Source organism: Tachypleus tridentatus, chromosome 8, assembly GCF_004210375.1.
Source record: "Tachypleus tridentatus isolate NWPU-2018 chromosome 8, ASM421037v1, whole genome shotgun sequence".
NCBI classification, from domain to species: domain Eukaryota; kingdom Metazoa; phylum Arthropoda; class Merostomata; order Xiphosura; family Limulidae; genus Tachypleus; species Tachypleus tridentatus.
The window spans coordinates 115,451,672-115,478,878 of record NC_134832.1 but is presented as its reverse complement, the minus strand read 5'-3'; the positions used below and the strand labels follow the sequence as shown (position 1 = coordinate 115,478,878).

General features: G+C 29.8%; 1 protein-coding gene across 1 annotated transcript in view; it reads left to right on the top strand.

Annotated features, from left to right (window-relative positions):
- LOC143223256 (rho GTPase-activating protein 190-like) overlaps positions 1-27,207 on the top strand; it is a 148,596-nt gene that overhangs the window by 69,862 nt on the left and 51,527 nt on the right. Inside the window, 6 exon segments of the mRNA XM_076450966.1 lie at positions 4,336-5,017; positions 8,122-8,794; positions 17,935-18,144; positions 18,892-19,194; positions 22,481-22,633; positions 26,803-26,917. Coding sequence (XP_076307081.1) covers positions 4,609-5,017; positions 8,122-8,794; positions 17,935-18,144; positions 18,892-19,194; positions 22,481-22,633; positions 26,803-26,917 — 1,863 coding nt within the window. The 5' untranslated portion in view covers positions 4,336-4,608.

The window sequence follows — 27,207 nt, the reverse complement described above, 5'->3', positions numbered from 1 at the left end:
TTGTAACAACTTGAATTCAACAGTTGTTTTCATCATGAATAAAATGTCTTAAAAAAAACAACTAGAAACACGACAGTCTAATTCGACCACATCTTAAGTTTCTTGGTACAGTTTAATGAACTTCTTTCTGCTTTTGATCTGCTTAAGCGGTGTAAGTCACCGTTTACGTTATTTGCATACACGCATAGTCGCATGTCTGAATTTTTGTGAAAGGTAAAGTCCAAGATTGACTTCGGCGTCTTTTGCAGTATGGGATTTTCAGGTTAAATAAAGAAGCAGATTTTTCGATAAGTGTTAAATGACGGATCCGCAAGTAAGTACAGATTAATTCAGGAAATAGTGATTTTGATCACTTAACTGAGGCTATTTTCATTAAGTGTTAAAAATAATGCAGGACAAGGTTTTAAAAATGAAAATCTAAATTATTCAACAAACAAGAAAGCGAAGTTTATGTACTTGGACACATGAAAGGACGGTCGCTTATACTACTATTTGTTCAGTGATGTCGAGAAACCCACTTGTTGAGAAATTTAGATGCAAAAACGGCTCGTTTGGGTTGAGAAAATATTTTACATAGAAGAGCGAACAACGTTTCGACCTTCCTCGATCGAAACGTTGTTCGCTCTTCTATGTAAAATATTTTCTCAACCCAAACGAGCCGTTTTTGCATATAAATACTATTTGTTCAGTCCCACAGGTGTTTTTTTTTTTTTTTTTTTTCTGAGGACAGACCTCCGTTGAACAAAACAGATTATATTTACAGTATAATCTACTAGTACAACTAACTAGAGAGAGAGAGAGAGAGAGAGAGATCGTGTGAATTCTACAGGTAAACTCAGTTTCTTTGTCCAGTCGACAGCATCACTTCGTAACTTTTTTTTTTTTTTTTCCTCTTGGAGCAATCGTAGACTGTCACATATAGTCAACGTCATAATTGGCCAGCAAAGGATATTACAATACTGGACCTTTTAATCCGGATGCTGTATATTGCTACAATATCTTCTCGGGCAGAAGAAACATTTACTATAGAAAATAAAGAAACGAAGCAACTGTAACTTAGAACAACGTAATTTTAACGATTTTACGAGGAGGTCATATGTTGTCGTTCTCATAGCACGAAAAGAAAACAACCGAAAAAGAATCACTAAAGCAGGTAGAAAACATAACATGCCCCCACATCACAGCAGAAATTTATTTCAGTGTTGGACAGTAGTGCACTATCGTGGTCATCACTTTGAACACATCCAACAATAGTTTGATTGATTGTTCACAAAGCTACACAATAGGCTACCGGCGCTTTGCCCACCCCCAGGAAAGCGAACCCCATATTTTAGCGTTGTAAGTTACGTGCGTGAATTGTCCTCTGACCCGCTTGGAGAAGAATATAAACGATGCAGAAATTAGTTTCAAGGGCTACACATGACCCAAATCATCGCTTCGCTTTCATACTCTGCGGTAAATACTAGGGGTTGTTAAAGATTTTATAATGAGTATTTCTATAGGAAAATAACAGAGAAATTCGTTATCCGAAAAAGCTAGCTTGAAATAACCCACATTAAAAGTATGTGGGATGGGGTGGGGGGATGTTACCTGAATTACAATAAGAATTTTCAAAAGTAATTTAGATTTTGTGCAAGAGTTCTAAGGTTAAGAATGTGAAAACGTAGTTATAATACTGTCGTAAGTTTTACAGATGTTAATTTCTTATTAATGTGACTTGATTTGACACATTTGAAAAGAATAACAGAACCTGTACATTTTTTTTTGTGGGTGTGTACACACACACACACACACACACACACGTCAGTATTGGGAGGTAACAGTTGTGTTTTAAATGAATGTACAGTAGAAATGAACCAATGTATATATTACTTGTTTGGACTTTGGTTTTATTTATCTATTTATTTGCATCGTAATAGTTTTACTTTGTAATCTGATTGAAATATTTCTTTCTCGTAAATTTAGCGAATGTGAATTGTTAATAAGGAATGTAACTCGTAATATCTGCAAAAATAAAAGGTAGGCTGTTGGTAATCCAATTATTTTTCTTAGTGTTAGCATTCTAAAATCCTTTTTATCCCTCAAAACAAATCTAGATACTTTGACCTTTTGACTTTTAAAAATTTAGTACCTTGTTCTAAGTCTTAAATGTAATAGAAATGTTAAACAATGAAATTAATTTTTTCAGTTTATCTAATTTAATTCATTGTTGATAGTTTCTGAGTGAGGCACTTAACGTATCTTAAATACGAAGTCGGACATGAATTTTAAAACTTTAGTACGTTATAAAAATAATTACGCTGCGAGTTACCTCTGTTTGACTTCCATACAATCACAGATCGGTCAACGAAAGTCTAAACAGTGATGAAATACTTTTTTTTTTTTTTTACTTTTGTTGACAAGCGAACAAAACATTTAGGTTGATTATTGACTCAACTATATGCTGCCACTTTTTTTTTTATATATGTTCTGATAAACACGATGTACTTGCATGTTTTGGGGCATTAAACAAACCTAAACCATACGTATTAAGTACGGTATTTTCTTAATTGTATGACTGCTTGAACTTGAAATTCTGATATTTTGTTACAGAGTGCACGTTCTCTAAAATCGCGTCTCTAACATTCTTTCAGTTCTCTTACAAAGCTAGCTACTAAAAATAAACCACTTTTCCCTGCATTGTTCTTTGAGCTTAATATCAATCAGCCAGTTGATTTACACAATTTTGTGTGTGTGTTTTCTTGGAGCAAAGCCACATCAGGCTATCTACTGAGCTCACCGAGGGGAATCGAACTCCTAATTTTAGCGCTTTAAATCCGGCGACATACCGCTGTACTAGCGGGGAGCACACACAATTTTGTGTGCTTTTGTCTTTTCGAACTTCGTTGATTTTTTATGAAGGTTTGACTCTTGTAAATAACGTACGAATAATTCTAACGGATTATCACCAAAAAACAAACAAACCGTGAATCACTCTTGCTGCTGAAAATCCCCTTTCCTAAGTTGCTTTGCGGCACAGCACAATTTTACGACGTCATTCTAACTGTTATTACTGTTCCGTACTTAATAGTGTTGGCGTGTGCAGAGACCATGTGGTGGGTATGTAGGAGGTTGGAAGCAGCTTCTGACCATTTCATTACAGAGGAGTTGTTATTATAGTAACATCCCTTACAACTGTGTTACCATTACGGTTAGTTTCAGCACGGTTTTTATGTATGATCTCTTATTTTAACAAGGTTACAATTATTGTATAAGAATGAATATACAATTTTTATCACTCTTTTTTAGATAGTTTTTTTAATGTATTATTTTATGACTGTTAATAGTAGAACAATAGTTTGTCGTCTTTTTACTCTTGACAGTAGTCACTTATGCCATTTTTAGCAAGTTATTTTACATTTATATCTTTTTGAAGAATTTATGGTTAGTTTTGTAATGTTCTCTTGACTGTAGGGGTTTCTTTTATTAAACTTTCAGTTATTTCATTCGAGATTTTTAATTAGATAAGTGTTAAAATGTTTTCATATTGCTTTTGTCTGCCACAAGGCCTTTTGTTTAATAATGCCAGAATTTATCAACTAGATTAGGTATGTGGTTGTTAAAGGTATTCTAAAATGGCATTTGTGTGCACTAAAATACATCTAAAGTTATGATGTGCATTACATGATATTATTTGTGATATTTTCTGAAATTTTCCCAAGAAATAGTATTATTTAAATGTATTTTAGTAACTGCTTTGAAAGTGTATATTATAAAGTAGCCTTTACTTTTCAAACAGCATTATAAATAGCTATAAAGATATCAATCTTTGTTTGTCTGTTTTGTCCTCTTCACATGCATATTGGATATTGTATGTCAACTTAAGTTTGACCTTGGTAGAATATGGGCTGAATTATGGTGTGTGTGATTTTAAACATAGTAACTGTTGGATTTCATGAAAACATATACTGTGTTTTAGGTCTACATGGATTTTAACATATTTTAAGTGAAGCTGAATGGAACTTGTACTTAAGGTTCTGTGAAGAAATGCTCAGTTTGTTGTATTCTACTGCAAATGTAATTTATTGTACTGCTTTGTTGAGAGAATATAATTTTGTGTTTTAAAACAATGCAAATATTTATTAACTTATAATTGCTAGATTTTATTAAAATAATACTGATGCAGTATCTAGCTTGTTTTAATTTTAAATTGTCACATTTGGATTATCTGTATTTATGTGTATAGAATTAAAAGTAAATGATTTTTTTTCAAATTTTATAGTGCAGTTCTTTTTGCCTTGTTTTGTTATAAAACGCAATTCACTTATACAGTTTTTTTTTTTTTTTGTGTGTAAGATGGAATTTTGGACAAGAACATCCTGATTTCATACAAGATAATGAGGTCAGCTAGTACAAACAATTTTGTGTTGTCATGGAGACCATGTGAGCATCATTTGTAGAAATGAAGTCTGTTCTGTGGCCTTCCTAAGTGCATATAGAAAGGTGTTCATAAAGAACACCAGACAGTCCCATTTCCTACAACTGTTAGTGTATTTAATTCCTTTTACCAGACTTTTAGGTTTAGGAGAACCAATATCAGAGTTCTCAAGGCTGTACCACTTGTTGGAGATGGCCAGAAAGTGTGATGTGCCTCGAACCTTCAATATTGCTGTTGTAGGACTTTCAGGTACAGAAAAAGAGAAGGGGAGTACAGGGGTAGGGAAGTCATGTCTGTGTAACCGCTTTGTTCGACATCTTGCTGATGATTACTATGTGGACCATATATCAGTGCTAAGTCAGACAGACTTTAGTGGACGTGTAGTAAACAATGATCATTTTTTGTATTGGGGTGAAGTAACTAAAACAAATGAAGAGGGAGTAGACTTCACCTTCAATGTGGTTGAGCAAACAGAATTCATTGATGATTCATCATTTCAGCCTTTCAAGAGTGGTAAAACAGATCCTTATTATAAAAGATGTAGTGCTATAAAAATAACATCTGCTGAGAAACTGATGTATATCTGTAAAAACCAGCTAGGTAAGTTCTTATGTTTAATATCTTCTTAAGTTAGTCATCTCTGATTAAAAGTAGTTGGAATTAAGTAACTTGTGTTAAAAGAAAAAAAAAAAGATGCCAATTTTTGGAAATTTTTGGCTTGTCCAAATCATATTTTTATGCCATTCCATACAGTTGTTTATTTTTATTTTATTTATTTTTTTCCAAGAAAGTAAGTTTATCTACAAGTAACCCGTGTTGAAGTGTCATATCCCTTATTTAATGAAAAGTAGGAATGAAGACTGGTTCATATCAACTTGTATGGTCAGTTTTTGATTTGACACCATCAAAATATGACAATGTATTATGATATGTCACATTTAATGAAGTGTGATGTTGATAGTTCTAGAGCAGTAACTGTATGTGAAGTTACATATAGTGAAATGTTTTCTCCTTTTTACTCCTGATATTAGGCCAAGTAAAGGAAAAAAAGTTTAATGTCAAATGTAGGGCAAAATGAATCAATGTTGTTCATTTCGCTTTTCATTGAGAAGTCTGTGTGTGTGTGATTTAAAAACTAATTTTCAAAAGAAGAAAAAAAAAAGTGGGAGATGCTGCTGTGCTAAGGAAGTGGGAAGGGACATTGAACGTATCTTTTTTTTCTACTTGATCTAGTATAAAGATTATATAAGAATTTTTTTTTTTTTGGTTATGTATTGTGATTTAAGGGAGAACCTTTGGTATGTTGATTCTTCATACTGTGTAATTGTGATAATTTTAATTTTTGTCCTACCACTAACCCACACACACAAATAAATAAAAAATAGAAGTAAAAAATACACTTTCTCAGTGAAAGGGAGTGGATGGTGTATTAATAACTAGCACTTAATTCTATTGTGTTCATGCAGAGTGATAACTGTGTAAAGTGTCATGCACATTGTAAAGCTTTATGGAACATGCAGTATTTTGCACACAACCATCCTTTATTGAATATATTAAATAACTTGTAAAGATGGGAGGAAGTGATGGATAAATGGCAGTTTCTGAAAAAATGTTTGATTATAAGGATAAGTTCTTCTCAAAGTTTTTTTTAAAACTATTGTAAATGCAATATATGAATATGTGATGGATATTTATGAGAGCTTTCGTGTATGTGTAAAGTTTATTGGTTTTTTTATAAGGTTGTTTTGAAGCTTGTTGATTATTACTAATTGCATTTAAGAACTAAAATTTATAATTAGAACAAGACAGTGGTTAAATTTTTTTCTTTTTGGATATCTTAAGAGCTATAATTCAAAGAAATGACTTCTAGGGAATTTCTGTGTGCAAAGGTATTGAAATCAATGGCATTGCACCTTCTAAACAAAGTTTTTCTGTTTTCAAAACATGAATTGATGCAAATATTTAAAAGTTCTAAGAGGACTTATCATGACAGCTTCATAATTAACTTGATCCAATGAATTATCTATGGGCATGAAATGCATGAGTTTTTCCCATGTAAAGCCTGTTTAGTATAAATTGGAAATAAGCACATTAGTGTTACAAAAATAATCAACTCAGCAAAATTAATGTTTTTGATTATAACTTTTCATTTATTTCAACCACTGACTACTCAAAATATTGTTAATATACTTCTTATTTACTATATTAAATTAAAAGTTGTTCAGCTAAAAGATACATAAATGACCAAATCAAAATTAATGTTTCTGGGTATTATTTTTAATTAAATATCCAAGTCTTGAGAAAATGCTCAGTTTAATATAATTGATCAAAGAGGCAAACAATTAAGTATCAACTTTCACTAATAACTTAGATAAGCTTTTCACTTTTTGTTTCTTTTATTAATATGTAAATGGCAAATGTTTTTATATAACATGTAAGATTATTCAGAAACATAATTTAAACCATTGGTATATTGTTATATTTCTATTATAAAATTCCACTAATTATCCATTTGTATTGTTTGCCTTTCTTTTATTATTAGTATATAAACCACAAATTTTCCTTCACCCACTAGTCAAATTACATACAAATGTGAAATAATCAAAATTTTACTATATCAATCTATTATTTCTAACTTGTGATATAAAATGTGTAGTGCAACACTTATAGTATGTTATGTGTGAAGTGAAAAATGCTTTTAAATTTTATGGATGAATAATTTAATAGAATAAGAAAATATAAAGTGAAACTAAATCACTTGATCATACTTAATCCTACTGCTCTTTTCAGTTTGTTTTTATATTATGTAGCTGATTCTTATCTAATGTTTTACAAGATGTACAAAGATTTTGAAAGGTGAATATCTTGGGTCACTTGTTTTGTAGTATTTTTTAAGATATAAAACAGCAACAAAAGAGGTGTTTATAATTACAAGTTATTCTAGAAAAGCATTACACAAGTTTCAGTTATTGAATTGTGTATTGATCCTTTTCCCCTTTGTGTATACGTATATAAAGAAGGTATGTTTATTATAGGCCTTCTGAAAATGAAATCCAATTTTGGGGAAATATGTGATATACATGCCATTTTCTACATGTATAGAAAGGTTGTCATGATATTAAAAAAAAAAAAAAAACTGTGTGTGTCATCTCAGTAGAAACATTATTTTTGTGAAGTGATTATTGAGTAGCCTTTGTTTTGGAGCTGAGATTTATAATGTACAGTAAAAAATAAACTGTTGTTACTCAAACCATGTTTTAGAACTGGTACTTGGTGTTTCCAGGTTTAATTTTGTCTTTTGTTGTTGTTTTTTCATTCTAGATGAACTTTAAGTATTGTAATATACTGTCTTTTTGATTGGATGTGTATTTTCATTTTTTGTTCAGACCACTAAGTTAGATACATAATGAATTTTATGCAATATTAAGTATTTTGAGTTACATTATTAATTTAATCTTTAGCTGAAGAAAATGTTTTTTTATTTTCATCACAAAATTACAAGTACAGAAAATTTATCATTTTCAATTTGTTTTATTGGTCTTTGTTTTATGTTTTGTATTTTTTTTCATTCAATGAAACAAAACTGAGAGATAAACTGATGTAACAAATGTAATTGCAATCTTCTAGTATAATTGTGGGCTTAGTGTGTGCATATGCAAAAACGATAGTTATAAGTTAGTATTAATATTCCACATTTGTCACAGGTATTGAAAAAGAATATGAACAGAAAATGATTCCAGAGGGGAAATTGAACATAGATGGATTTGTGTGTGTGTTTGATACATGTGATGTGCCAGGCCGTACTATTGAAAAACAAGTGGAATTTACAAGTCTTATATTAAACAATTTAGTGAAGACAAAAAAACCTATTGTGCTGGCCACAACAAAGAGTGATGAAGCTAGGGATAGTTACATCAAAGAAGCGGAACGTCTTGTTAATAGGAAGGAATATAAAGGGAACATTCCAATTGTAGAAACTTCAGCCCATGAAAATGTTAATGTTGACTTAGCCTTTATTGTACTTGCTCAGATGATTGATAGGACCAAAGGCAAGTCTAAAATTGTGCCATTTATTGAAGCTGCACAGCGTAGAAAAGAGGTATTGGATGTAGCAACAGAAGCCTACCAATCACTCATAAGAGCTCAGGTAACGGACTACAAAGCAGTATGGAGTAGTGTGAGCAAAAAGTTTGCCCAAAACTCAGATTTTCTTCATTACTGTGACTTATTTGGACATAATAATGCTCAGAAAATGTTCAGGCGCCATGTAAAGAAACTGAAAGAGGAATACATCAGAAGAAAAATGCAGATGTACATAAAGATACTACCAGAAGTACTTAGTGAACTTCTTCCAGACCTTCAAAGTTTAGGTGATGGGTAAGTACACTAACTTATGATTGATTTGAAAACATGAATAAAATAGTAATATAGCCTGAAATTGTTAAGTAAGTTTCATAGTGCATAAAAACGTAGGAAAGATTAATGATTTACAATTGCTATTAGCTAATTTCTCTGATAAATTGTCTTTTGAGCTTTTATTGTTCTGTAATGCAATATAAGATTACAAGCTTTTTAAAGGTTAAAGTTTTGAAGGAAAACCTATCAACCACTTAAAATGTTTTTCGATAACTCAGAATTGGCAAAATAAAAATAAAATGTTGTGTTTAACATACCTTATTTGAAGATAAGAATGTAAGAGTAAGAATTTAATTTCATGATAAAAGGTTTTTTTATCAGTACTTAAAATGTACATTGTTAAACTTGAAAGTAGCATAGTTCTTGAAAATACCTTTTATTTAGATTTTATTTTACAGAGGATACAAAGTTATGATTATTTGGTTTATGAAGTTTTGATGTTTTTTGCATTTTGTCCAATAATTATGAACTAAATATTTTAAAAACTAATTAGTAAACAACAAAGTAATCACTGATATATAGAACCAAAGTATACAATGACTGATTCTGACTCATTTTCTGTATGCTGCTTTGTTATTGAACAAAATGTAGCTTTTATATTGGTGATCCATTTGACATTAAAGGTTTTTAATTTTCATCCTTCACTCTTATGGATCCATCACCACCATCTTAAGTTTGCAAAATACTGTCTATATACCAGGGATCATATTAAACAAAATCGTTCAGTATTTATACAAAGACATTTAAAAACTTAATTGCATGTTTTTTATCTTACGCTATAATATGCTGGTATTTTTGTAAAGAAGAGTAGAAAGAAAAATAAAATGTGAAAAATGAAGCTTTTTAATGCTTCTAAAACAATTTTCTACTCTATAATAAGTATTATAACCAAACTTGACTTTTATACTGTTAGTGAACAGACTTACTGCTAGTTTGTGTATATCGTATAAAGAGAAGGTAAAAGTACGTACAAGTTATGAGTTTGTACCTCAAGTGTACTTTAAACAAAAGAAGTCACTTTCATTAATTTGTGTGTCAGAAGCTTCACACAACATAAATGCACATTCAACTGATGTAAAGATTTAATTTGTTTAATAAAGATATGCAAGTTTTTCAACTTAGCTGTTGTGAAGTTTGAGAGAAAACGTGATTCTTGACCCTTCTGCAGAGCTTCTTAAAAGTTGAAGTACTAAAGTAAGGAGGTTTCTGAGAAAAATGATCAATACATCTGCATTGTTCTCAATGAAAGATATATAAGACTGAACCATTTTTCAGTGTAGCCTTAGTGGTTTGGATGCAGAGGCATTGAAATATAAGTGGACTTAAATAGGATACCTTATCCCCTTGTTTGATAGTTTTAAAAGTGTTTTGATGTAGTTAATTAGCTGATCATTAAACATCCTTTTTTAAAACTTTTTGATTTAACTTGAGCTATTATCATTGTGTGCATACTTTGATTTTATTTTTTGCTGTTTTACTATTATTTGTAAATTTAATCAAACCTTTTAATATTTGATATATTTTGTAATATTTTTATGAATTTAAAACAAACATTAGATTTATTAGTCATAGTACTGACAGCATTATGTTTATATACCAACCCGTGTTGAGTGAAAAATAATTTTTTTGTTTAAAAATTTGTACTAATATGTTGACTTAAATTTCATTACCTTCTTTTGGGAAGTTACTTAAAGATAACCATCTTAATATATTTCTTTTTTAACTTGATAGGATATTAACATGGGATCACTAGGTTTATATTCCACTTATAAACGTGATGTACAGGAGTGATAATTTGAAAAATTAAAAATTCAACAGTTTTTGCTGAGAGGCATTGTAATTCCTACTTAAGAGATTTGCTTGCAAAACAGGGTTCATTAAGAGGAAGGTCTATACGGTAAAGCTGGAATAAAGTTTATTGTAGTTAATAATGTGATTTGTTGTTCCCTTCACTGTATTTTTATTGCGTTTGACTTTGATGTATTGTTTACTTTTATGTAAGATTTGTGCAATGTGTCTCACTGATTTCAGGCATAAACTTTTATATTTTTAATGTAATGAATATGCTGAAACATACGAAACCTAATTTTAATGGGTTCTAAAATGCTTTAACTTTCTTAAAACTATTTATTGAATTTGTGAAACTTTTTATTTGGAATTTACAACTTTTTTACATGAACAACTTATGAGCATGACTGTTTTCATCGTGTCATCGATTCATTTTCCCACACGCACTCACATGTACGTGTTAAATAGCAAAGTGACATGAAAATTTAAAATATGTAAGTTAATTAGTAATGACTTCGTAAAGAAAACTGGACCGCTGTTTAAAATCCTCTCTCCCACCTGGCACCACCTGCAGTCGTGACGCATAACGTAACAACACAAATAAACAAAACTAGTTGTACAGGAGTAGCTCGCCGTAGATTATTGACCGTGGAGTTTGTAATGATTTTTCCTCAGCCATTCATGTGTTATCTAACGCCTACGCTACATTGACTGACAATGTGTAGCTGAAGACGACTGCAGTCGCTCTTTTTCTGTCCTAATCTTTTGAATAAATTAAAGGCCGATCTTACCATGGTAGTGTGTATATATATTTCTTTGTAACTTGTGATCCCAGAAAATGTAGCGTCTTGAATAACGAGCATAATTTTATTTATGTACTAATCATGATAGCGTTTATGGAAATAATACAAGTAAAAGTAATACAGCATGACTAGACGTATGTCTGAACCAAGTCAATAATAATGAATCACAGTTTCATGAATAAAAAACATTAAGTTTTTTTGTGTTTTTTTTAAACGGACAGAGTGTAATACCCGAAGTTACCTTTGCATGAACTGTGTCTAAATAAAGTAGTCAAATATGTGTGTGTGTGTATATTTGTGATTACATAAATCGATGCAATTTTATTTTAAAAAATCAGTGACTATGAAATCGCGCTAACTAGATATATAATAATCAGTTTTATCATGGTGATTCACTTTCCGTAAGAAATGCGGAAGGACAATGAATGATTACGTGGACTTTGTGGTAGAAAAGGTCTGGGTTTCCTAGCTGGTGAATCCATGGTATATCATAAAATATTCTCCACACTTTTAATTGTGTAGGTTTGTAACTTTGCCATAAATGCCAACTAGTCGCATCTTATTTGTGTATATTTTTTCTCTAAACTCTGTTTATTTTATTATTTAGGTAGTTTGTGGCATAATATGCAGTAGTTTTCTCTTACTTAAAACACTTTTATACAGGGTGTTCGGAAAGTCACTGTGCACTTGTATATTTATTAACAGACAAAACTGCACGGTGACTTTTCGAACACCCTGTGTTACCAGATTTATATTTGTGTGCCACAGATTTTTATTGTTACTATATTGATTTATATTTAAAATTGTCAACTTTAGTCGCGAAAATGAATTTCCAATTTACTGTGTTGTTTCTTCTTTTTGCTATTAATTGTATTTAATAATATAAAAATATTGCATCATGCAAATGTTTTTCAGATTTACTGAGCTTGTTTTGTTTTTTTCTTTTAAACCACACGACGCCACGATCATATTGGCGATCGGTGATGCCCCTTGTGTTAATGTTCCAATATTCATACGGACGAGTCTAGCAGAATATTTCGTTTGTATAGTGGTGAATACAAAACCCTTGGCTGGTTGTTACATTTATTGTGGTGTAAATAAAACTGCTCAGTGTTACAGTGCTTAGTATACTTTGTTGTTTATATCGGATGCGACATAAACACCAATTAAGTACTTGACGGATATTTTTCAGCAGTTTCGACCATTGTATTTTTTTTTTTTTGTCGTCACGATAAAACTTTTTTATAGTTCAAACCATCAGCGTGTTTTTGAATTCCACGTCATATCAAAGATTTCCGTCTTACCTTAGTTGCTGTACGGGATCGATACTTTCTATCAGCCTGTAGAACGTAAACTTCGTGCCGTGGGGAACGATCCTGCTTGTACGTGGTATATTGGCGATTCACGCGGTGCTACAAAATCATGGCGGTCGATTAAATAAATGTTTTTGTGGAAATGGAAAAATCACATGTAACGCCGCAATAAAGAATTTTTAAAAATATATATAAAGTTTTCTTTGCCAGACTTTATACAGTTGACATTGCTTATAACCTTGACAGGAGTTGATCAGAAGTTGATAGTGAAATATAGTGTGAAATGCCTCCTCATTGACAACTACTTAAGCCTTAAAAAGCTTGTTGCTATTGCAATTTAGCTCAATTTTAATAAATATCTTCATCGGTTTTTAGTTTTTGTATTAGTGAAATTTTTGAAAAACGTCAAAATAATGGCTAAATATAAAACTTTTCTGCTAACATATTTAAAAAGATCAAACTTAAATTTTAGAATATACGAAAAATATTTCTACCTTCAATACAATATTTTTGCTTTTGAAAATCATTTTAAAGAAATTTTCATATAAGAATTATTCAAGTACAAAGTATACAAACTATGAGTGTAATTTGCTAAGCCAATACAATGGGGAAGTTGGAATATTTCTTCTAGTGATTAAGGTATATTTGACTATAATAATATGATGTATAATTTTTGTGTTTTTCATGAACAGTACAAGTGATGTTTATCCATATGTAAGTGTACATGTTTTAACACTGTAATAGGCACCCTTTTGTCTAAATCATAATGTATAGAAATTGAAGATGTAACTCAACAGTCATGAAAAAATACTTTGCACTTTGAGATTTAAAAAGTAAATACTCCTATCCAGTATGGGCCTGTCGTAACCAGGTGGTTAGGGCACATGACCTGTAGTCTGAGGGTTGCAGTTTTGGCTTTGAACCCCATCACGCTAAACATGCTTACCCCTTCAACCGTGGATGCAATATAATATGATGGTCAATCCCACTATTTGTTGGTGAAAGAGTAGTTCCAGAGTTGGTGGTGGGTGGTGATGGCTAACTGCCTTTTCTATGTTCTTACACTGCAACATTAGGAATGGCTAACACAGTTATCCCTTGAATAACTTTGTGCAAAATTCTGGCAAACCTATGCAACATATAACCATGATCACAATTACAAGAGTCAAATATTACAGCTTATATTTGGGTTGACTTTAAAAGTAAGTACTTTTAACAACAATAAACGTTAAGGACATAAAGCAGAGTGAAAATGACAGATGCACATGCAGTACATTAAGTTACATATGTTGTTTAGTCAAACTGCTACTGTATAAACAAGCAACTGACATGTTTCATGAAGATACAAGTGGTAGCAATGTAAATATTTTGTTTTAATTGACTATACTTTAAGTAAAACTAACTGTAGCAAAGCTTGATAAAAGAAACTTAAGTAATGTAACAACTAGATATCATTTAAAAGGATATTTAGTTGATGAATATGGTGGTGATTACACATCACCAAACCAAAATAATTTTTGCAAATATGAATGTTTACACACATATATAGAACAGTTTACTGTGAATTGCAAACAGCTAAGTAATAAATTGTGTGTGTATATCAGTTATAATTTATTAATATATTTTCTGCATGAAAACAAGTATATCTAGAAAATTCTCTTAGCCATACATGAAATAATTTAAATTGAAAATTCATAGAATAAAATAGTTAAATAGTTTGATAAGTGGCATAAAATATCTTTTTGTTGAAGTATGCTAATTTGGTATTTCTAATTCATTAAGTGTTTATTTCTGCTTTTTTCACTGTTTGTTTTTTTCTGTTGATTGTTGCAAGTGTTTACTTCTTAAACCATGTTAACTGAAATACTATTTTCATTATTGTGACATTGGTTGTATGTTTGTTTTGTTCACTGTATATGAATATTAGCTTGTTGGAAGATGTAGTCTCCTTTCCTGGTTGAGGCAGGTAATCTTTGTGGGAATGATGCTGTGTTTCAGAAACTCCATCACCATCTATTTTGTGGCCTCCCTGTTTTTCCATATCCTGAAAGTTGGCTGTTGTAGACTGTTATTGCTAATTATTTGGTGGCCTTGTGGTTAGGCCAATGTACCTTTTTAACTTTAGTTGTTTCTCAAATGTCAATTGAAAGGATGTTTTTTAATTATTTTAAACTTAAATATCTTGCCTGCCTAGTCTAGTTGATATTGCTGTTCTACAAATAGTACTTAATTTGTTATTTGATCTTTTTCATCAAATTATTCAACTGATATCAATGTTTTATGGTTTGTTGATTGTAAGCTTGGTACAAAATACAAGTTCATGTACATATTTGCACCTTTCAGGTATTTTTATTATAACTTTTAATGCAGTAAGTGTATCTTCACAAAATTTGGTAATCTTTTAATAAAGCTTGTAGATTTTTTGCACACAAAAAATCACTTTTTTTTAATCAAGTATTTTTACTAAAGATTTGTTTGTGAAAATATCGAATGTTTTGTTACCAGCCTAAGCACGAAGTGATTTTCATGTTATTATTACAAACTTATCTTCATCCCAAAAATCTGTATTATTTTTGTAGTTTCTAAAACCTCTTAAATACACTTCGAATGTTTCTTTTCATTAAAACTATATTTTGTCTGTTGTTTTCTCTGCCCTAGCTATGTGGGGCCTGTCAGTTTGATTGACCTCTTAAGAGCCAAAATAAATTAGGAAATAAATATAAATTATGCTTTTTTTATTGTAAAATTACTACAGATTATAACATAAACACAAATGTTTAGTATAAATATCTTAAAACTTATAACATTATGCATGTGTATTATTTTTATTATATTAACCTTCCAGTCGTACCTGGCTAACATTACAGAAGTTGCAGTGATGCAGCATATTTGCACTTGTGTTACCTTATCCAAGTACATGAGGATTGGCCTTTACAGAGTTACCTGTCTTGGCTGTATTTTACTGGACTACTGTTTTGTGAAATACAATCACATTTCACTTATATTTATTATATATATCATTACTAGTTACAAATAAGTTGTTAGTTATTTTGCTTCAAACATAGAACAGCAAATAAAAGAAATACAGCAATGAATTCTTTTGAAGTTGAGTTTTGTACTCTCTTGCTGCTGGTTACTAAGCCTTATCAGATTTTGCATGTGGAGGATGTGAAGCAAAATAATTCTTAGGTGTAATGTATACATTTGAAATTACCAAAAATGGTACTATATCAGTACCATAGAATTCAAGAATAATTTATCAAGCTTAGTAATTAAGTTGTATTTGGGTCCAAAAAAATGAAATTTCAATCTCACAAAAGTGTCAACTTGCCCTCTTCAGTATCCAGAGTGAAAAGAAAGGATTTCCTTTGAAAATAATTTGCAAAGGCTCAGAGAACCTTGTGGGGGAGATTGAGTTTTTGTTTGGTTATTCACATGTCATAGGCAGATGTAGGTTTATGCAACTAAGTGTCTTGAAAAGTAGAAAGAGGTAGGCAGAATCACTGTTTGATTCAGTACATGTAGCAATATTTGAGCAACTAGAAATAATAGAAAGTTCTTATTTTATATTCCAGCTTGTTAATATTGGTAACTTGAGTTCCTAATTTATATGAAACTAGACTGTATTTGAACATCACACAAAATTTAATTGGAACAAATGCAGCATTCAACATACCATGTAACACACAAAAATCAATATATATGTGTGTTCTTTTAATATTTACTTTTAAATTAAGAAATAAACTAATGTATAATACTAAAATTTTATCTACAAAGATTGATAGCAAATTTATTGACATAAATTTTTAAAATGGTAGTTCAATAAAATTTTGAATGTAAATCATTAAATGTGATTTCATGGCCTTTGACCCATGACTTGTAGTGGGTTAGGATAGTTTGTTTATTTGTGAGTTAAATGTATTAATCTTCTGAAAAGTCAAGTATTGAAGTGTTAATTTCTGAAAAAAAATTATAGTAACAGTACTAATAAGTATTAATGCTCATATTTAAAATTCATCAATATAAACATAATTTTGAAATTTATGTTAAATGTTTGTTTTTCATCATTTGTAGTGAAATTTCAGCTTGTATAAAAAAGCAATTGTCTTTTAAGGCAGCATGGATTATAAAAACAAATCATGTATTTAGCAGTAATTCAAAAGACTTCGCATGAGCAGCATACTGATTTTATCATGAAACATTCTAATGAGAAAAATCAACATAGTTATTTTGTAATTCTGACATAAGTATTTTTTGAGGATGAAAAACATTTGATAAGGAAAACTTTATGGCTTTCAAATATTTTTATAATTGAATTTTTAAATTTAGATTTAAGAGTGAAAATGTAGATATTCATGTTATGATACTAGATGGGACTGTCTTTAGTCTTTGTATTGAGTTACTACATTTAATAACTTACTGAAATACATTAAATAACTTGCATTTTCAGCTAAGTGGTTTGAAATAGTAATTAATTTGTTTTCTTGAATGATGTTTGCACTGTAGTTACTTTTGCTGAGTTTTGTCAAGTTTCATTCATCATATATGGAGGTAAATGTTGCTGTGCAGTAGACTGAGTATAATCTCTTGAATATCTGTCGTCACAAATTATAAACAAGCTTGTTTCTTCAGACCATGCTTTAAAGAGATTTTCTTTCATCAGAAACAAAATAGTTGTTGAATTATTCTGGAAGTAACTGGATATTACTTTGATTTTGGATTTTAATCAGTTATGTGCTGTTGTATGAGCACTAATGAAATATTTATTCACTTGTTTTTCCAAGAACTGGTAGACTGTTGGTGTGTTAATTTACAATAACACAAAGTGAACTGCATGTACATTTTAATTTCTAAGGTATTTTGGTTAAATGGGAAAGTATAAGATTAAATATAGTTTATGGAAGGATATGGTACTAATCTACTTTATAGCATTTAAGAAAAACAATATTCTGACTTGCAAAATTTGTGCATTGTTCCAATACTATTTGCACACAAGTCTAATCTTAAAGCATTTAGAAGGGTAAATGTCTATATGTGGTAAGCCAGATTTTATATTTTATTTCTAAATTTAGATTTCATGCTCTTAATTATTTAATTTTAATCCTTTTACTTCATTTAAAAAGAAAAATTGTTTTACTCTTTGTGGTGGTATGTATTACTTTGGTATATTTTACAAGTATTTTCTTATCCATATTAGGGACTGGAGAAATGTACGGACAAAACTCCAACAACATCCAGACTTTAATCAGTATTTTCTTGAGAGCCCTGATGAACAACCATGGCAAGAAAGCGACTTGGTGGATAGTACAGAAACTCGTATCCCATTGGATATTCTAGACACTTCTGAAGCAGAATCCTGCTTTCAGGAACATAAGGCATCATTAGAGGCAGATGAAAAAAGAAAGGAGTAAGTGTTTTTGCTTTAAAACATTCTAGTCTCTGAGTTGGATTGCAAGAGTTACATGTTCACTTATCCTCCACATTCTGTAGTTTTAAATGCTGTGAATGTAATTCTTATCATTTCTGTGTTGTAATGTAACTCTAATTTTGTTTGTATTGAAATATACATACTTATTTCACTCTAGTGCATCATTGTAAAGAACTTGGAATTCATATAACATACAATATTATTATTTTATAAGTGTAAAGTTTGTCTTATTCAACAAGAGTAAGTTGCTCTATTAAAGTATTATAAACATGGTTTATTGTTAAAGGTCATATCATTTTGGAAACAGTTTTAAATTAAATGTGAATAAAAAAGCAAAGTTAGATATGAATTCAATTGTTTTTTTGTTGTTTCCTAATGAAGTAAGTGGGCTCTGAAGAGTTTTTGCTTGAAAAAAAAAAAAGGGTAACATTTTGCAAAATGAATTTTTTTTTATTGTTAAACCAACCATCTGGCTACTGAGTGAAACCTTTCTCAAGTACTTATCCTTATGTTGACATATTTGTCATTAGAAATATGTTAGTAGACTAGTATTAAATATCTTTTCACAAAGTTCAAGGCATTAGAGAAATTATCATGTTGGACAGTTCTTTGACCTGTTTTGCTTTAAAAAAGGTAGACATGTTTAATAACACAGCATTGAGAACTATATTAATAACCAAATGAATAAATATATCAAAGTTTTATTCCCATATTCTCTCATTTTAGAATGAGGAAACAGTTTAAGCAGTTATTGGAAGAAACTGGTTATGTAACACCTGGGAAGAGTCTTTCTGAAGTGCGGGTTTTATTTATGGGAAGAGAATGTTTTGAAGCTCTTTTGGAACCTGATTTACAAGAGATTTATGATGAACACCAAAAAGATATTACAGAAAGAGCAAAGCAAAATTTCCAAGAACTTTTGTTAGAAAATGCAGAGATTTTCTACCACTTTACAAGTATAGGGCCAGGTAGTGTGATAACACAAGAAGACATTAGCAAAATTACAGAAACTTTAAGGGAAGACTCAAGGTAAGATCAGGAGCTATACTTTTTCTTCCTTAAAGTTCAAACAAGATACAGAAGTGATTGATGTTTAGTGGAAGGTATAATTAAATTGTAACTTATTTCACTTAGAGACCTTCACAATACTGCTAAAGGAAATCTGTTTTTAGAAGGTTACTTTAAACTATTTGAAAACTACTGGTAACCCTCAAACATTAATAGAATTTGTGATGAACATTTTTAATGAATTAGTTTTCTCGCAGGTGTGTTGATTGTTAAAACAAGGGAAAAAAAGGATGAAAAACATGGTTAATTGGTGTCTTTGAAAATTTATCTTTCTTTCTTAAGGTTTTATAAAATTTTAAGATTGGAATTTATTTATGTTGAAATAGGTATTTAGTCTGTAAACTACACAAAAGTTAGATTTCCTAAGTTACTTTTTTATTCTCTTAAAAATAGTTTGTTTCAGTTTTGAAGGCTTGAGGAATTAGTGTTTGAACTTAACGTAAATTTCAATTTTTTTTTTTTTCAAAACTTTGCCCATCATCATCAAACCATTAGGTTTCTGCTTCAATTAAAAATTTTCATATCAATGAGTAAGAAGAGTTACTGAAAGCCTTGTGTGATTTTAAAAATTACTTCATTTAAAACATTTTTATACCTTTTTATAAAATGGAACTCAGTTGAGGCATTCACTGCATCTTCACTTATCTTTTTTTTTTCTCTGTAATTAGGTATTTTTTTTATTTTTGAAAGATTAATCACTAATTTCTGTTATCAGCTGTTTTTAGTTAAACATTTTCTCAAAGAAAAATGTTAATCATTCAGATATCAGCTTTGTGAAAAGAAATAAAACTTCCAACAAAAATTGTCACATTAGAAAATAAAACACTGCAAGTAGGTCACTCTGAAGATTGAATTTTAGGCTTTTTTTTAAGAACTTTTTTGATTAAAAACTAATCAACCAATTAAGATTTAGTAATTACTGATTTTTATTTTACTTTATTTTTTGCTATTAATTGTTAGTGTTTAGGAATATTTGTGTTCCTACCTATACTGTGGATTCCTCACATTAGATGATTGTACATGATTTGGTAGTGCTTTGGTATAAATTTTAAAATATAGATATGTTTTATTTTCAACAGTTTCTTGATCAGTAAAAATTGGTTATATTTGGCTTATTTGTGGTCTTTAAAAGATTATTGAAATATTATATGCATTTACAATTTAAATGTAAAAACATTATCATACATTAAGGAGGAAAATAAACTGAAACCTGGTTAATATAAAAATTAATGAGTTTAAGACATTCTAAAGAAACAAGTTTTTAAAAAAATATTGAGGTTTTATTGACAAATTAAATTTTGTATCTTTTTATAGATCGTAATGCTGAAGTATGTAAGTCTACGTAGTTGCATATAATTTTCTTATTACAATTTTGTTTTCAATATCTTTTCCAACATACATACCACAATTTGAGCAGGCTGAAATATAAAGATAGATTAACTTTTTACCTTTTGTGTTAAATTAACTTTCTGACTAATTAAAGAAGTGAGGTCTGCTGATTTTTTGTTTCTCTTTTACATGTGGCCTGGCATGGTCAGCTGGTTAAGGCACTTGACTCGTGATCTAAAGGTCATGGGTTCGAATCTCCATAACTTGAAACACGCTAGCTCTTTTAGCCGTGGGGGCATTATGTGATGGTCAATCCCAGTATTTTTTGGTAAAAGAGTAGTACAAGAGTTGGTGGTGGGTGGTGATGAGTAACTGTCTTTCTTTTAGTCTTGCAATGCTAAATTTGGGATGGCTAGAACAGATAGCCCTCATGTAGCTTTACACAAAATTCAAAACAAATCGGACTTTTACATGTAATCCTATATACAATTAATTTGATTTTGCAACTGAAGAAGCAGGTTTTTCACAAGTTTTATTACCTCTGTTTTGTTATAGTTTATAACCTGTACTGTTTTATTATAAGAGCTTATTTTTTTCCCTGTTTAATATTTCCTCTCTTCCCACTTGAGAGCTTTACCAGCTGTTCCTACCAAATTCCTTAGTTATATATTAAATTTTCATAATAAGATAAATAAGTTTTATAAATAATATATTCAAGAAATGGTCATGTCATCTGTGAGAATATATACTTTAGGCATGAACTTGTGATGTGTAAATGCATGTATTATGGAAGTAAATTTACTGAGTACAAAAGAAGGAACTAAAACCTGCAGTTAGGTTAAAATTAAAAATTATCTGATTTCATTGATGGTTATTGATATTGTGATTTAAAGAGAAATTCATTTGAATTGAACAGACTTTCATTTAAAAGAACTTGAACTAACAAGTTTTTAAGTAATATAAAATTTGTTTTAAACACATGTATTTGTAAAATGTCTAGATTTACTTCCATATATAAAATAGCAGACATTCTGAAGGTTGTTGTTTGGATTTAAATTATAAGGTTAGGATTTAGACTTTATTCTTCATGGGGTTACGTAAAATGGCTTAGTGATCACTATTTTCCAACACTATTTCTTTAACCCTTTGAATGCTGTATCACTGTTTTCTAACACTATTTACTTTAAACCCTTTGAATGCTGTAATCAAATTTATCCAACTTTATTTATAGCTCTTTGGTACAACAAATATATTTATCCCATAGTATCACAAAAACCTCTCCTCCTTGTGGGACAATCACGACACTTGCATGTCCCTGAATTTCTATCTTAATACCATACATGCATATATCACTGAGCAAAAGTGCAAGTTGTGGATTGTGATATTGAAAAAATGCTAAAATCTCAAATTCTAAATTTCATTTTTTTTTGGATAATTGACACTTTTTGAGAACTCACTCATAATTTAATTATGCATTCAAAGGGTTAAAACATTTATGTTTAGTTTGTAAGAAATACAAACTTTTATCTATATTAGAATTACATATTAAAATGATTTTACTATGATAGATTGATCCCAAACTCTTTAAGCCCAGACATTGCTGTTTAAATACTTTCTTTAAAGTTGTAATGAAAATATGTTGGTCATTTTTGCTGATACGAAATTAGTCTGAGGAATTTATAAATTATTATTTTTTAAAACATGAGCTTTATTTTCAGAAAAAAATTGAAAAGAACTATTAAGGGATTTGTATTACACTGCCAAAATAATGAAATTTAATTGTGAAACTTAAGCTTAAACCTATATCAGGCCTTATATTTTTTTCTTTTTTTTGTAAGTTGTAATTTATTTTATTTTGAGAATATACATTAAATGTCTGGTATGAAGATAAGTTGAAATGTATCTTGCCTTCCTACAGGTATAAAGCTTTAGATAGACTAGATCAAGATAGAATGCTCATGCTGCTTAGACACTTAGGCTTTGTGCATGGTCCTATAAAAGAACATTGTCCAGCATTTCCTAACTGTATGGATAATCTCATTGAAAAAGTCATAGCTCAAAAAGCACATAGGTATGTAAGAAAATTTTTACATGCATCCTATTTACGTATTTAAGTTTCTCTTTGATTTATTAAAACTGCAGATGTTAATTGTATTAAATTATTGGAATGAAAACATGCAGAATTTGAAGAGGATTTTTTTACTGTTTATTATCTACTAAACAATACTTTAAAGAATAGTTCTAAATGTCAGAGGGCCATATATTTGTGTTTAAGTTTCTAACCCTATCACAATTGATCACATATCAAAAACCATTTTAGCACGTTTGTTGACTTGTGTTAAAGTTTGTCAAAAAACTATTTTATAAATATCTCAAAGTTTGGTATCAAATTGTTTGCTGTAATTAAAATTTTAGTATTATATGTTAGCTAATTTCCTAATTTAAAAGTAAATATTAAAAGAATACACTTAAATATTGGTTTTTTGTCAGTCATGATATGTTGGATGCAACACTTGTTCAAGTTAAATGTTTGTGATACCAAAATACTGTGTGTAGTTTTGTATGAATTGGAAACTCAAATGACCAGCACTGAAATCCTAGAATATAAAACAAGAACTACACATCTTTTCATTTTGCTGAGATATGACTTTTACTGAATCAAACACAGTGGCTCTGTTCACCTCTTTCCATTTTTTGGAAATGGTCACTTGTATACACTTGCTTCAATTTATGATATTGTGAGTAACCAACTAGCAGCTTAGAATATTCCCCTAGTGGGTTTCTGAACCATTTTAATTTTTTAAGACTTAAATAAAGCATAGTTACTAATTTTGTTAAAGTATAGTGGATATCTGTGATATCAGTATAGTAATTTAATTTTTTTAATATTCAACTGTATGTATAAAATCTAAAAAAAATTTTCATTTTGTATCTTCCATATGTGAAATTTTGAAAGGCTTAGCAACCTACATCAAGCAGCAGCTGAATTTAAAGGTCATAGCGAGAAGAGATAATTGTTTGCTTTACTTCTTTATGTAATTTTATATTTTACATAAAAAGTTGTTTCTAAATAGCAGTAATCTGTATACGTATGTATAATTGAAATATAACTGTCTGATACTATTTCACTAAACATGACCATGACAGAGTCACTTTTTAAGGACTAAAGGTCAATTTTATATTATTGAATATGGTAATGTTAGTGCAAGTTATGTTATGTAATGTTAACCATGCATGACTGAAAGGTCAGTATAAAACAAATAATAAATATATAAAATTATGTGACTTAAGTTTTTTTTTGACTAAATGTTTGATTTTCGTGTTGTAATCTGTAGTCACTCCAGAATGAAAAAAGTGTAATTTATATATTTCTTTCTTAATTTTTTTTTTGTGGTGGTTATGCTGCTATGTTAAATTGACAAGACCACACATAATTATGGTAGAGAAAATAACACAAAATATAGTCATACTGAAAGCAAATGTTGGAAATATATTTAGGATGTTTCATAAATTACACAAATAATGTTTGAGGTTTTTGGGACAAAATAGTCTTTAATCATAACATGAAAATCACCTTGTACTCTGACTAGTACCAAAACAGACTTGATATATTCACAAATAAAGCTTTAATAAAAATCTTCATTAGGAAATCTAATTTTCTGTGAACAAAACACTTGCAGTCATTACTAAAAGTCTCAGTTTTTGTGAAGATACCCTTACTGTATCATAAATTATAGTATAAATACTTTACATGCACAAATGTGTATACAAGCTTGAGTATAGCATACTGAGTCTGTCTGGAAAGGGTTAACTTCAGGTTAAGATATAATACCATACAACTATTGCAGTTTACAAAAGGAACTGCCATAAATATTTTCTCCAAGGTAAAAATATTTAACTGACACATGTCTACTTTGAGATATATCTAAATAGCATAATCATATTAGAAACAATTATAGTAAAACAAACATCATTCCTCAGATAGCTTCACTCTGCTTTGAGTAAAAACAAAATTTATAAGTTAACATTATGTTACTGTAATGCAAATCACTATTCAGAAAATGAGACAAGAAAAGGGTGCATTAAATTGTGCTTATACCACTTGGATGTCATTTTTAATGATAAGAAAATCATTATTCTTATGAAGTGAGATGCAAGCCAGACACCACCATTTGAAATACACACTTGATGGAAGATTAGCTAAATCATTTGTGTAGGTTCAAAAATGTTTGACAGCACTTGCACCACACATCTGATGCTTGATGATTTGTCTTGCATAAAGAATGGAACTATCGCTCTACATCCTAATGAAATAATTTTTTTTTTTCTACTGTTTAATCTCTGTAACACTCCAAGTGCCATAAATCATAAAATTTTGATTTCTTTCTGCATTTCATAATATCTTAATAGTCATTATTGGTTTCATTCTCATACATCATGCAGATGTTGTGTATTATGGAACTTGTTTTTAATCTTTTGTGAAATATAAACTGTTTAAAAAAAACGGTTGATTATGACATTGAAAAATTAAAATGAATTTATTTAGATATCAGTTTTACTATTTCTTTGGATAAGAGTATTGATTTATCAGTAAGAAGTTTTACTGATACTTAATTTGCAAGATAATTATGCTGTTGAGAAAACAAGTTCTACCTTATCATGTATATTTTTATTTATCATTGTTTTTTGAACAGTAATTTTCCTGGAGCTCCATTTTATGATTGCTGTGTCAGTGTTGTTTGTGATTAGTATTGTTTTTGTTTTCATTTATTCCTTTTGCTGTTTTATACTGTAGGGGCTATGGTAGTGGTTCCTAATATTTTCTCTCTGTGAACCCTGTGAGTAATAGTTTCAACACTGAACCCCTTTTAAGGAGTAATAAATTTTGTAAACTACTAACTTTTTTGAACATGATTGATGTATTGAGAATAAAGAAACCCTGTCATCTGTTTTCAGTCAGTACCTAGAAAAATCCAAATTAATTCCTAAAACATAATTAAGTTTAAAACAAAACCGTTTAACTAAAAATAAGTCTTCCAAACTTGTTTTGAAGGACAGTGCTTTAAAGTTTGGCTCCACAGAAGAGAAAGTCTTAAATCTGGCTGTGTATCAAGCTATTTCCTTCCATAAATACTTCAGTAAATTAGAAGGAAATTAAAATATTGGTAAAAACTGTGGTACCAGAAAAATGAAAAAGATGCTATTTCCAAATTTTTCATCTAAAACCCTTAGAATTATCTCTTGAACCCCTAGAGGTTTGCAAACCACCAGTTGAGAAATGCTGGTCTATGGCATGATATTGTTTTGTTTGTGTACATTGTGCCTTAGAATCTACTACCTTTTATGTGATTGTTACATATTTTCAGCAAGATAATGTGCTTTCACAGAAGTTTAGGGACAATTTTAAGACTTCATTGATATTCACTGCCTCACTTCTGTATCTGTATATTGTATTCTATTCATGGTACTTTTTTTTTTTTTTCAAGTCTATCAGCTATGCTTTTATTTGCACCAAACACTTCCCTTTCAGTTGACATAAAAATGAGATTAGTGAATGTGAAAAAAAAAAAAAAAAATTGATCTTAAGTAATTTTTGAATACTGGATGCTTTTCAAGTGTGCACTGCATATATACCTAAATCAAGATAATTTATGTAACTGAGAGCAGTGGGGCTTAAAACATTGTGCACTCAATTCTTTTATTGCTAGTATGTACAAGGATAAAGTTAAAGAACAAAGATTCTGCTGTGAAATCATAAGCTATCCATTTCTAGTGGCCTTGAAACTATGTAATCAAAACTACAACATTAAAAAATATTACCAATATAAAAAAAAAATCTTCCTTAGGAATAAGCTTTGCTACTATATAATTAGAGGGTTAAGCAACAAGAGTTAGTTACATACAGAAATTCAGAACACATTTCTGCATATTTTGTTTATACATACAACCATTGACCAAACTTTTTGGTCTATCATCAGATAAATACTTTACACTATTCTCTTGTGGGAGTTGTAGTATTTTGAAATTACATTTTAGGAAATAAGTAGTTTTTAAAATGCATTAATTCTTAAGTGCTTCAGGGTAATTGGTAAACAACACTGTCATTGTGTATAACCTAATAGACTGAAGCCATCAGTAGAATTTTTAGAAATTGGAAAACATTAGTTGAATCAACTGCATGTTTTTTTTATTACTGATGCTGATGTATTATTTGAAGTTAAATATTTCTTTCGTTTCCAGGCCTTCTTCTTGGAGTCGAAACAGCCAATGGCTTCTTGAGTCAGAAAACAATCAACTTAACCTAGTCCTATTAGGGTGCAGTGGTATAGCAGATGAATTGGCTAACACTATTAGGGTGAGGAGTTTGTTTCATTTTTTGTAGAGCTTGAGGAGATGTTTTAAGCATTAGTGTTAGAGTTAAAAAAAAATTAACTGTTGTAATGTTTATCTTTCAAAAACTGTGTAGTAAAATATTTGGTATAAATATTTTGTTTTGCTCATTCTATAATTATACATACATTTCTTAGGTATAACTAGGTTTTTACAACACTATCCTGATGGGACAAATATTCAAAATGTATTGATAACCTTATTTAAAATTATTTTATATATCATCTTATAAACTAACTCATTCTGTTTACTTCA